This window comes from Aphelocoma coerulescens, chromosome 5 (assembly GCF_041296385.1).
Source record: "Aphelocoma coerulescens isolate FSJ_1873_10779 chromosome 5, UR_Acoe_1.0, whole genome shotgun sequence".
In the NCBI taxonomy this organism is placed as follows: Eukaryota; Metazoa; Chordata; class Aves; order Passeriformes; family Corvidae; genus Aphelocoma; species Aphelocoma coerulescens.
This window is the reverse complement of record NC_091019.1, coordinates 47,492,527-47,506,141: the sequence shown is the minus strand read 5'-3', so window position 1 is coordinate 47,506,141 and position 13,615 is coordinate 47,492,527. Positions and strand designations below refer to the sequence as shown.

The window sequence follows — 13,615 nt, the reverse complement described above, 5'->3', positions numbered from 1 at the left end:
CCCTTTCCAGAACCGATGCCTTTCTGAAAATAAAGTTTTACTAAACTCTTTATACTTCACATACTCCATCTGTGATGGTTTAGACACACAGTTAATTTACTGCTGCTCCCCATACTCCCAGTCAACAAAGTGTATCCCGTTCCCGGGAATTCTGCGGTCTGGAATGGGCGGGGCTGCGGGCGGTGACGCCGCGCTCGCTCGCTGCGCCTTTAGGCGCGGGGAGTTATGGGTGACGTAGTCTCTGCCCCGCGGCGGGCCCCTGACGGTACACGCTCCCAGGCGGCGCCGCGGCCCTCGCAAGGCTCTGTGGGTGCTGTAGGAACGGCGCACGAGCCAATGGAAGGGGCCGCTTCGGAAGGAAGCGCTCGCGCAGCGGCTCTGGCTGACACACGTGAGGCGCTATTTGCGAACGGGAGGGCGTGACGGGCGAGCCCGGCCTCCGCCGAGCCAATCGGAGCGGGCCATGTAGCGCCAGCCGTTCCCCGGGGTTGCGTGTGCTGCTGCCAGCGGCCCGTAGTCGGCCGTCAGCGCAGCAGTCGATTGGTGGCGGCGGCGCGGCGGGCGGGGCGAGGGAGCCGGAGTCGGGGGCGCTCGGCGCGGCCCCTCAGAGCCCAGCGGGATGGGGCGGTGGGCGCTCTGGCTGGCCTTGATGCTGTGCCTGGCTGCGTTCTGGGCCGGAGCGCTGCCCGCGGTCGGAGCGCTTCCCGCGGCCGGTGAGTACTGCGGCTCCGCCTCCCTACGGCCCCCTGGGCCCGAGCGCTGCGGCGGCATCGCCCCCAGGGGCCTGCGGCGGGGGAGGAGGGCGCCGAGGTATCTCTGCGAGTCCTGGCGCCTGTAGCGAGGCACGGAGGCGGTGACAGCGGGGGAGGCGACCCGGTGCTCTCGCTGGGGCTTTGGGGTGCGCGGGGGCAGCGCCGACCTCGCCGGGGCGCTGAGGCGGCGGAGGGGAGGCCGGGAACGGGGCTCCTGTCAGCTGCTTGAGCTTTGCCTCACCGAGGCTGCTCCGTAGGCCTGATGGGGAAGGACACATTGCTCAATGCGGTGCCTACCTTTAAACAGCTCGTTAGGAGCCCACTTTGGATTGCTTACACTGCTTAAAAGCGAAGTGAGGCGTTTTTTCTCCCTAGAACGGATTTTGTCCCCGGGGCGCTGATAATGCTGCTTTCAGCCTTATCAGAATGGTTTTCTCACCTCGATATATAGAGAATACTTATGCATCCTGCTTTAGGTCCCCATGCTTTTTTCCTATTCCTATTTTGTTGTTATGCATTTCGGGGCTTGTGTGCTTCTCATATGTTGTCATCTACTTCCTTTCCTGGGGTTTCTACCTCCCACATCCTTCTTTCCACCATGGCCTGGTGGGGGGGATGTGCAATGTATTTATTTATAAAGCGAGAAGCCACTACCTTAACGACAGCCATATGCGATGCTACTGGGGATTTGGTTTTACACTATTTCAGGAAAGTAACTTGACGTTTTCTCTACCGGTAAGTTCAGTAGTTTGGGGTTCATTTTTCTATATGCAGTAGGAAGTTGAAATTTAAAGTAATATTACTTGACTTCGGATTATATGAGCTCTGTAGGTCACTTTATAAGCCAGCAGGCCACTTTCCAAGTTACAGAAAGGATACATGCAATTTCTGTGAAACCACAGAGATGTAGCCAAGCTTTTGAATTATGTGCTCTCATTTATAGTGTATATAAAGAAAAAGCTAAGGTGAGATGAGGCTGTGAATGTCAGATGAATCATCTGTTGTATACGTGGAAGTTAGGTGACAAGGGCTGGTCAAGTGTGCAGCAGTGGCTGTACTACCACACAGCTCTTCTGTCTTGACTGTTTGTCCACTATCACAAAATTATTTGTGAGTATGAAGTTCTGGTAGTTTAATTCAGCCTGTATAAACAATATGCTTAGAGTTGATTGAACTAATACAATGAGCAAGCTGAAGAAAGCACAGTACATGAATGTAGGCGTAGGAGCTGTTTACAAATTTAAATTGCTACTGTGATGCCAAGCTGTTCATTGATACACACAATTAATTAGGAGAGGGTGTTCTGAGTCCCACTTTGGCAGAAATCTATGACAGGAATACCTTTCTTGCTCCAATTTTTGACAAGAATCATTCTGAAAGAAAGTTGTCCTCACTTCATGCTTTGATTTCCCACAGTATGTCTTTCTGTAGGAGAGACTGGTATAAACCTTGGGACTGTGTAGTAAATGCTTCCTTGAATGCTTATTTGTTTCTAATGTGTGGTCTGGAAACAGTAATCTGGGAGGGGTTTTAAGAAGAATGAGTAAAAATGGTTCAAGTTTTACATTTCCTGACTTTAGGAGGAGTTTTTAGTGAGGATATTTTTTTAGTAGTGGGCATTTTAAATATATATTTGTTTAAATCAATTTATTGAAAACTTGAGGTGAATACAAGAAAATTCAGGCCTAAAGAAATGGGCACTGTATTTTTTCTAAACATATGATATTACTGCAGATTATGAAGGAGTTTAAAATTGGGACTGGGGAAAGAGATTAAGAAGCATTGCCAAAAGCAGCTAAAAAATGCTAAGCGTGTGTGTGTTCTCCAGACAAAACTGGCTGTCTTCTGCTCATCGCAGCAGTGATGGCCTTCCCCTGTTGATCACTCATTAAGAACATTGAAAAAATCCCTTTAATTTTTTTTTTGTGATGGCCAGTATTGTTTCCTCTTGTTCACAGAGTAAGTGATGCTTCCTCTGACTATCCTACATGTTCCATGGCTAACTTCAGCAATAGGCCAATGTTTTCATACTGAGCGCAGTCATTTACCTGTAGGGAACCTCAGAACCTATTCTTCTGTAAGACAGAGCTCAGTGGTTTTCCCTGACCTTTCTGGTTTTACTTAACTGACTGAAAAACATTCCCTAAGCCATTTACCTTGTTGCTTGATTGGGAATCTCAGTTCCTGCCGAGGAAGTGCTGGAGAGTAAGTTCTGTAACTAGGTAGCCAGCAAGGACACTGGAAAAAAGTTTTTTATTCAGGATGAGGCTTGACCTATATCTCAATCTTCTAGTTGCACTAAAACGAATATGCTGCACAGATTGTAGCTGGGAACAATTTACTTGCTGCCAAGGATACTTTGGAACTATTCTTGCTGAGTAGGTGCCACTTAAGGATTTTACTTAACTCACTGCATGTTTTAAAGCTTTGTGTAATGGGAATAGTATCTATGCTATCGAGTCTGTTTCTGTGCTGAATATAACAGTCAAAAATTGATGAAAAGCAGTCTGAGGTATTTTTTTTCTAAAGATTTCCTTTTTTCCTGCAAGAACTGGATAAACAGAGTTTGCATTCCTTTTCAATGTCTATCTAGTTAATTGCACAAAAGCAACATTGAAAGAAATTGCCAAAAATACTACAGAAAATCTCTCAAGGATGCTCTAAAGCGGTCACTGCCAAACCATTTCTGTTCATGCACCTCTCTCCATAGAAAGATTTTTGAGCATGCATTTTACATGTATTTTTTGTAAGTTAAACATTGATGTATTCTGGTCCTAACATAATATGTACATCATAAAACATGCACAAAAACACAAATGAAAAAATAATGAAACAAAGGTGGAATGACCACAGTATTAAGAAAAGTTTTATGTGAAAGGTATTTTCTTCCTGCAGCCCCTGCACATTGTCTGACATACTCCCTGAGGTGTGCACGCTCCACGTGGGAGATCCCTGCTCTCAGCAGAATCCCACTAGTTGCTTTGTTGTCATAGTGTTTGAGGCTTGAAGAGCTTGGCAAAAACTAGAAGGAAGCTGACTACAGTAATCAGTTAGGGATTCATCAGCGCTGTGGGAGACTGTTTCGCTTTCTGAATTTTTGGCTACTTCCTGGCTGTGAGTGACCATTTTAACATTGAAACTAGTGGTATTTTTTCTCTGGTAGTAGCAGCCCTTTAGCTTTATGGGATGTCAGTTGATCTTCTAATACAGCAAAACTTTGGAACTGTTGAATTCACTCAAGCTAATGATGTTATTGCTGAATCACACTGCATAGCTCTTTTGGTTTCTACCCTTCTGTCCTTAGTGCTCTCTTGAAAACAGTAGTTCTCACAAAATGGTGGGATCTTTTTCTCTAACATAGGCTGCCAGAGTACTTTTGCTATATTTACGTAGCATGCTTGAGCACTGGCCTTTCTGATTGAGGAAAAATGAGTACTTTTTAAAGCTGATTTTAATTATACATGAAGTGGCGGATGGTTGAAATAAGATTTTAGCTCTGTGAAGTGCTTTAGAGTCCTAGCTGGGCATGGGAGCACCCAGCAATGTCTACATCTCAGCACTGTTTGTAAGTGAAGTATTCTGTACAACATTGTCAGCTGCCCACTTAAGCCACAAGTATTTTTGCCTACCTTTTCCTTTTAATATATCATTGCATCTCCCTAACTTGTTTAACAGATGTTGAGATTAATTTCCACTTGGCCCTCTTAGAAGAGGTTTATAGAATTAGACAGCCTTGGTAACAGATCCAAAAAAAAAAAAAAAAAAAAAAAAAAAAAGGTAAGTTACTTTTTTTTATTGAAGTGTGGAAAAACAAGCTAAACTATCAGCTTTAATCTCTGAAGCAGGTGCACAAACATAACATCTGTGACTTTGTTCAATAGCTCAGCCTTGACTCATAAACTGTTCTTAGGCCCTGCTGTGACCTTCCACAGACCTTTCATTAACACTTTCAGAACAGTTTTTTTAACTGTTTCAGAGGTATAAGTAGTGGGTGCATATTGGTCAGCAGTTCCATGAAACAACAAGGCTGTAAGTGATCCCTCTTCTAGTCACACTATTCATTACCACTGCAACCTCATCTGCCTACCTTAGAAAGTAGTCTCAGAGCTAAGAGAAGTTAAATTAATATTTTGGTTTTGCTTTAGTGCATTTTGGAACCACTGTTTGAAAACAATTGTTCAAGTACAACTTCTCAGTAACAAAGCTGGTTCCTTCACAGAGAATTTAAATGATGCAATAGAAATGAAATAGGTTTATTTACTTTCAAGGAGGAAGAGCAAATACTTTGTGAGCTCTACCTTATGTTGCTCAGGTATCTCTTGCCTTTCAGTTTAGTAAACCTTTTGCTTTGCATATGAAGTTACAGTAAAACTGTCCTTTCATATGTGTGCACAGATAGTATAACCTATTTATATTTGGTCTTGTGTGGTCTTTTGATACAAAGTCAACTTACCACAGATTGAAATCAGTTAGGGAAGCCTTTACCAAAATGTTAGAAAGCTCTAGAGCTGTCACGCATATAGGATGGTTTTGTGCAGACAAAAACAATCACCTTGGCTGGTGTAGCTGTTCAAAAAAAATAAACATAATGTTTCCTACTGTAATAGAAGGTATTTTATAAGTGCTCTGGATATATTAGAAGGAGCATACAAGCTACTGGGTAGGTTACCCTGTCTTAGTTTTCCCACTCTCCAGAAGCATGTCTGGATGTCTTGACAAGTTCTGAAGTTTAAAGGTGGTGTGTGGTCTTAGGTCAAAATTATTTAGGATAATAGAATGTAATATGTGGGAAATATGGTAAATTCCAACTTTTTTTGTAGTTTGAAAATAGAAACACCAGCAAGTAACCTAAATGTATGTGTACTTTTACTGAATTTAAAGACCAATTGTCGTATCATGATCTGGAGTGTCGAAGTTCTTATGACTTACCACAATCACCCTTATCTGTTAGATTCCTCAAGCTGCTAAGCCCTGAGGTCTCTGCCAAAACTGCAGCTAGCCTTGTTTATTCCTTATGCCTCATAATGTTTTTTTTTCCAAATTGGTGTTTGTTCTTAGGTTGTCTTGGTTGCTCCTTGCAGGGTCTGTTTCATCTGGAGTGCTCTTTGCTGTCTCCACAAGTTTTTCTGAAGTTCTCTGCACATTTTTGTGTTTGGACCTGTAGAGTACAGCTGCTTACCCACACCAACTGTTCTAGATCCTTTTTAATTCCATGTCTGTTGGCAGTCAAACTCTTTGAGCTTTACATCCTCTTCACTGTCCTCAACAGGCTGTTATTTATATGTCTCAGTTATACTCTCAATCATCTTATCACCATAGTTTTGCAGCTTCACTTTTAAGTCTTAGCACTTTTTCTCAATTTATATTATGCTGTTACAGCTTAAGGTTGAATTCTCCATCATCTTTGTACTTGTTCCAATCAAAAGTTATACTTCAAGTAACAATATGGCATCTAGATTCCAGAAAGTGATTGCCAAGATAAAGCCTTTCATTGCAAGGGTTATGGTAGTAGGCTTCAAAACATGAACTGATGAAGTGTCATGTTTGGAATTTGTCGTTCAGAGATGGTTTATCTCTGCTAAGTCACATTACTTGCATGAGAATGAAAATGATGCAAGTTTTGTTTGCTGCTAAATGCTTACAGGAGTCATCAGAGTTCTATAAAACCGTTGAAGTGTTTGTGCAGATAGTTTTTCATAGCTAACTGTAACATATGAAATGTATCTCATGGACGGGGCATTAACTTCTATGAGTTTAGACACTTTTTCTAGTCACAGTGCAGGCCTCCAGGCTGTCATTGCTTTACCACTGGTACAGGGCATTATGCACCTCAGAGCCTCAGAAAGGGGGATTTCTAAATGTGGGAGGAGTTAGTGGCAGCTTTGCTAAGTGGTCTGTTTGTTTTGAGCTTTTATTTCGATGTAATTGAGTTGTGTACCAGAGAGAGGGAGGCCTGTAGCATTTTCTTTCAAATGTAGGGGGGTTTGCTGAAATGAGGTGGTAAAAGATACTGATAACTGGCAACAGTCACATCTCAGTGATGCTAATTTTAGGGGCTTCTCATCAAAATGATAGCACAGACCAGGTTGTTTGAAGCACAGTGAGTAGCCCATTTTAGTTAAAGGAACAAAACAATTGTTGCAGAAACAATTCTGAAAAACAATGGTAAAGCTGTCATAAATAAGCTTTTCTGATTATCCTTGCCTTTTCACTTGTGTTCCTTTAGATGTCTGCCTGTTAGCCTTTCTTCTTTACAATTTATTCTCTTTCCAGTCTTTCTAATCAAATATCATACAGCTTTCAGACAAAAAAGATGACAGTTAAACAAGGCTTGCATCTCTTGAAGAGTATCTTAAAGACAAACTAATTCCTCACAGTTTTGAAGAGAAACCACTGTATAAAGGTTTGAATATGCTGGTCAGGTGGAATGAATTGGCATTCTATAAAGGACAATGTTTAATTACAGGCATGGGGGTATTAATATAACTTTCTGGTCACAACTGAAGCTGTTCATACTAAAGCTTATTTGGTGACTAAAAACCTTATGTTCCATAGACCTTTTTCACTTGATGCACATGTTTTTAAGTAGTTTAATTGGACTGGAACCATTCAGACTGTGATTTGGGTTTAGAAAAACCACACTTTTTTCACTATGGAAGGCACAGTTGTGTTGGCATAATTTAAGAGGATCACCTGTGAAACATTTGATTTCTCCTCATCACACTAATAAGGTTTTTCTGAAGTGCATTAGTTGACTTAGTACACTAGAATATTTCAGTACCACAGTACAATATTGTGACTAAAGGTTTTATTTTTGAGATAGTTACTAATGGAAAAGCATTTTACTGACTTACATTGTATCTTCTAGATGAAGAAGGAAATCAAGATGAATCGCTGGAGTCAAAGGTGAGCAGATAAGTTTCTAGTCCTTCTCTTTTACCTGTGGAGTGAGAACAAAGGTCTGAAATTCAGAACAATAATTTGATTTTAGGTTTTAAGCTTTTCTGTAGCTCTTGCTGTCTCATTAATTTCTTCTGTGCATCAGAGAAATTAATACTGTGTTACAAGTTTGAAACATTTTTTTTCAAAGACCTGAAACGGGTAGAGGCAATGAGAGCTGATAGAGGTAGCTTAGCTTACTTTTGATTCTACTGTTTAAGTTAATTAACCATATCTGTTAAGAAGTTTATAAATGAGTGTTTAGCCAGCTGCTGCTTCTCAATTTCTAATCTTCTAAATTATGTGGCTGCTTTCCTTCAGACTTTGTCTGCGGAGGACCAGGTAAAGGATCATTCTGCAGGAACTCGGGTGGTAGCAGGTCAGATCTTCCTTGAATCTGGGAAATCAGACTCTCAATCAGAGAATGAAGAGAACTTTCACAGTCGAGAAGAGGAAAAAGAGAATTCACTGGAAGAGTTAAACTCTCTAGAAATGTCAAATCTGTTAAATAAGGATTTGGAAGAAGCAGAAATACAGAGTCCAGGTAACTGCTCACAGACTTTGGAGCAAGTGACAACAAGCATGCATCTGAGTAACTCCAGCATGTGGGGAACACAAACAGTAATTTTGAACATATGGAATAACTAGTGTCTTAACCTTTCTGTAATGGAATGATAATTTCTCCCTTTTTCTTTAGAAAGTAGCGTCAAAATGTATTGGAGTTGAAATCTTGAGTAGTTCTTTTCAGATGCATTTGAAAGAATTTTCTATTTTTCTTATTGTTTCCATCTTGCTGGAAGGCTTTAACTATCAAATAGAGAAGGCCCTGATTTCTTCGAATAGAAGTCAAATACAGATCCTGTGCTCTGTGTATGTACACCGGCAATACAAAGAGAAATTTACATCAGTCTTTTTCAATCCTCTTGACTGTTTGCCTGGTGAGTCAGTTGACAGAAAAGGAGTAAGTAGTAACCTAAAGACAAACTTCCTAGAACAGCACTGAGAGTCTCGGCAGCATCTAAATTGAATGTAAACTTCATGAAGTTTTTAAATATAGGTAAAACCTTATGTCATGGGCCTTAATTCCCAGGAAATTCTAATGTGGCGTTTTTACCCCATGATTTTATGATTTTTTGATTTGCAGTTAGTAGTAGATAACTAGATGGCACAGTTGAGTACCTTAACCTACGCAGCAGACTTTTCACTTGTCCATGAAAATGAAATCTTCAATATTACTGAAATTACAGTTACATGGCACTAATGGTATTTGTCTTCTCAACTCAGATTGAAATGTCAAAAGAAAGCAGGAGTTATTAAATGAGCTCTGTAATGTACTGACTGTTTTCTAATAAGCTGTTTCCTTATTAGAGCAGAACTAGTATCAGTGTGTGAAAACTCAGTAATAGACTTAACAATTGCTTTTGATGCTGTGTTGTACAGGAAAAAGGTATATAAAATCCACTAAATATCTTTCTGCCACAAAACAGTGAGCTAAGCACCATATTTAGTCAGTGCAGTCTATTTCAAAAGTAAATTTTAAGATACTTTTAATCTCATACAAAAATATATCCAGCTGACTGGCTTCTTGGCAGCTAAGATTTTTAACTATACCTATCAACGTACTGCAAGTGACTTTCAAAAACCATAAATTTAAGTCTTGCACAGTTCTTGGAACATCTTATGAATTAAATAAGCAATGTGAATTCAGGGATTTTTTCATTAAAAAAAGCAATTCTGAAAGAAAAGTACTTGTTTTCTGTCAGGAGAAAAGAGCACTAAAGGACAGCTTTACTGACAAACTCTTTAGGTGAGCATCTGCCTGAGGTACAGATGTTACACCTCCAGATAAGCTACTGGTGACAGAGCTGCATTAAGGGACATTAAAGCTTTTCTAAAAACAGTTTAGCTACTGTGTATGGTCATGCGATTGTGTGGGGAAAAAAGTATATTCTTCAAGTTTCCATACATATTTTGTAGGATATGGATATTAAAAAATCAGTAATTTAGAATTAGTGCTAGTAAAGCTTTTAACTTTTTTAGAAAGCTGTCCTGCTCTCTTCTGATGAGTGAGGAGACTATGTGTAAGGAAAATGGTGTTTTTTTAGTTATTGCTATTTTGTGTTCTAGGGTTTTATAACATTAAAGTTCCATACTAACAATTTTTGCTGAAAACTGCTCACAAGTTTATACAGACCTGGCAATTCCTGTTGCATTTATTTTCCTATTTGGAAGAATCTTACAGTGATATTGCCAATAGTTATAAGTAATTTCTATTTGGGCTTCCTGAGGCATAAAGTATGAAACGAGACCTAAGTAAATTAGGACAAAATATAATGAAATACCACATATTTTATTCAGAGATAGTAAAGAAGTAAAGTGCTTCTGGAGCACTTGGTTTGACAAAAGCTAATTTATCCTCTGGGTAAATTGTTTGCCTCACTTTGTATTTATCGTTCTCTAAGTACATAAATAACTGTGGTGAGCATTCTAACCTGTGACTGCCTTGCTGTGTTGCTCTTGGGGTTAGAAACAGCATTATGGTTGAATTTAGAATTTAAATCTGGGGGCAGAAACAGCATTGTGGTTGAATTTAGAATTTAAAAAAATGCAAAGGGGAGCACTGGGGCAGAGTTTCATTACTTTAGTATGCAGCTAAATCTCATGCAGAGCACTGCATAAAACTGCTCTCCACACAGGAGACAAGGTACAGAACAATACAAGTAAAACCTTGAGTTCTTGAGTGGTGTTAAAATCCTGGACCTGGAGCTTGTTCAAATTACAGTCATAAGAAGTCCCATAAGTTGTAGATACATGAACCCTTAGCAGGAGTTTGTATACTACTCTGTAGTTAACAGATGTCTGAAACTATTCCAGGCTAATTGCATCTTAACACATTATTTTTGAATGAAGTTAGTGAAAATAACAGTTTTCCTCTTGTGATACAATTAAATTGGAGTGATGTGGTGGAACCTCTGCCAAGGCATCCAGTTATGAAGAGAAATTTGAACAGGTCCGGTTACACCTGAACTTTTTTTTGCTTCAGAAAATCGGCACGAAATATTTAAACTAGTATAGTCTTTAGGCCTTTCAATTATAGACTCTGAAAAAAAGAACTAGTTTTCCCTATAATTACAAAGTTAACTTGAAAAAACTGTGTTATTGACATTGTCAATTGCATGATTTTGCAAATGTTTTCAAATGAAGATGAACCCAACTGTTGGATTTAGCTTAGTGAAAGAGGACAACTTTTGTAAATGTCTAATTGAAATAATCCCATCTTCAAAACCCAGAGAATTCTTAGTCTTCATAGAAGATTGATTTTATTTTGAAATATTGTGATACTGTAATCAGTAACCTTTGAAGTTCTAGTGCATGAGAAATGATAAATTGCTGTTCAAAGCTATTTTGAATGCAAGTAAATATACTGGCAAAATGAAATAATGCTTTTAATCTAAGTATTTCCAAGAGTAGAAAATTACCAGATTCATAGTGATGAGAATCTTTTCGTCTACATCGTAGTGATTTCTTTTAAGTATTTTCATATAGTTGTATGTTCAAGTGTACTCCCTGCTGACATTCCAGTACTTTCAGAAGAGCATTTCGTGGTGTGTGGTGTTCTGTCATGATTGTGTCCAACCCTGGTGCTAAAATGAATGTGCTCTGTAATGCACTTCAAGGGTGCATTACAAGGTCTTTTGCAGAGAAGAGAAAGTGCTAGGAAAGACTGTTTATTTTGGTAGGCCCTAATGTAACTGAGATTTGCCTTCTCCAATCAAAACAATATTTTCTTTGCTTAGAACTAAGAATATAAGAAACTACATACCTTCTGCTTAATTTCATAATTAAAACTAAGAACTATATTTTTCATGTGCTATTTAGAAACTGCTTGAAAAAGCTTTTCTAAATTAGAAATTTTACTGAAACTTGATTAATTGTAGCTCATAGAAATTAAAACCAACATAGGAGCACTTTTCTGTATGTTGTAATACATGATTTCAATTTGGGCATAAAGGAGAGTAGTCTAATTCCTGGGTGTGTACTTTCAGTTTTGACAGCTATTGGAGGCACTGCAGATGGTGAACCTTGCCACTTTCCGTTTTTGTTTATGGAGAAGGAATATGCAGAGTGCACTGCCGATGGGAGGGAAGATGGCAGGCTTTGGTGTGCAACAACCTATGATTACAAGAAAGATCAAAAGTGGGGCTTCTGTGAATGTAAGCAACCTTTTGTCTTGTTCTTGTTCAAGGAATACTTTTTTAAGGTAATGTTTTCGGTCCTCTTAACACTCCTTATTTCAGGTTGTAGAAGTCCCTGGCCACTTTATACCATGATAAACAAGTAGTTATGAAGGCAAAGTTTTCATGATGGAAGAAGTTTTAATGCAAATGCCACTTCCCAGAGCTGATTAGGAAATCTTGCAGTGAAAGCATCTATAAAGCTCTGTTCCTGAGGCTGTAGGAGGGTAGGGGTTTCACAGTTGCCCATTATACGTAATCATTTGTTGTACAAAGGCAACCCTTCTCTAGGAAATGTCCTTCTGAAGGAGGAACCTGCACAGCTTGCTTTTGAGCAATGAATGAAATGAATTTTATCAGCAAACTTGTACATGAGAGACATCCCACAAGAAGAAATTATCTATTAATATATCCAACACATCCATTAGACAGCTTTTTGTAGTCACTTTGTTTATTGGTCTTCAAAAACATGTTTCTGGCTGTATTTACCCTTTAGAACCAATAAGAATTTTGAGAGGATAGTCTTGAGTGGTATAATTGGAGCTCTTAATGCGTTGGTTTTTTTTTTAGCTGAAGAGCAGTCTAATAAGAGAAGGCAGATGCAAGAAGCTGAGGATGTTTATCAGATTGGAATGAAAATTCTTAATGAAAGCAGTAAAAAGGCTCAGAAGAAAGTGTAAGTATATCTTGTCTACCCCCACAGGAGAAGGATGATGTGGCTGGTCACTCTCCCTTAACTCAAAAACAACTTGAATGAGCTGCCCTGAGATTTCAAGCTTTATTAGATTCAACATCAAACTATACAGTGATAGAAAATAAATAGTAAATTCAGGGTATTTAGAAAAATTTATGCCTGCATTCCTTTGAATGCAGTAAAAATTGTGTATGATTAATTTCTGAAGAGTGGATGTCATCAAAACATTGACTTAATACAAGATGATGCTGCAGTTCTCTAGTCCCAGTTTTACATGGCAACTGCCCAGGAGAAAAACTGAGAGCATGATATGAGGTAATTGTCCTTTTTCAGATGCTTCTTACAGTCTGGTTCGCAGATGTGGGGAAAATTGGCAATTCTTGTCCTGCTCTGTTTTATCTCCTGCTTTCTGATGGTTTTGGTCACCATAAAAATAGTATTAAACTTGAGCTCAACAAATCGTTAAAATTCTGATAATGAATGTTGTTAGAAGGAAGAGGGTAATGCTTGTAGACAAAAACAGAAAACAAGAAATCAGTGTACTATTCATTCTTGTCTCTACTTTCTCTTCTTTATGGATTCAATTACGGATTAAGTAGCTGTGGCTTTACCAGTATGATTTAGAATGGCTAGGTTAATTTAGATCTTACTCATGTTGATAACTTCCTAGTAAGTGGTGACTTCTGCCAACTAATATGTGAGGACTTATTGCTATTTTAAATTTGTGGAAATAAAGGAGTGCATTTCTACTTTGTGTCAGAGAAAGTGAGGCACATCTAAAGCTTTCTGCACCTTGGCAAAGACAAAGGGAGACAATATCTGTTGGATTCTGAGTAGTATTTTTTTGTATAAAATAGTGTAAGAATTGTAAAACAATATTAGGTGCTAGTTCTCTTGTACACCTTACACTTTCTTAGAAGATGAAGTTCTGTGAGGAATCATGCATGCCTCTGTCCTAAAGAACAAGGACAAGGCTGAGAGTAGAAAAGTGGAGA

General features: G+C 39.2%; 1 protein-coding gene across 1 annotated transcript in view; it reads left to right on the top strand.

Moving 5' to 3' along the window:
* The first annotated feature begins 495 nt into the window (after positions 1-495).
* The window catches only part of SEL1L (SEL1L adaptor subunit of SYVN1 ubiquitin ligase), a 36,455-nt gene continuing 23,335 nt past the window's right edge, over positions 496-13,615 (top strand). Inside the window, exons 1-5 of the mRNA XM_069018024.1 lie at positions 496-713; positions 7,621-7,658; positions 8,013-8,235; positions 11,738-11,905; positions 12,497-12,602. Of these exons, the coding sequence (XP_068874125.1) occupies positions 620-713; positions 7,621-7,658; positions 8,013-8,235; positions 11,738-11,905; positions 12,497-12,602 (629 nt within the window). The 5' untranslated portion in view covers positions 496-619. The remainder of the gene's footprint in view (positions 714-7,620; positions 7,659-8,012; positions 8,236-11,737; positions 11,906-12,496; positions 12,603-13,615) is intronic.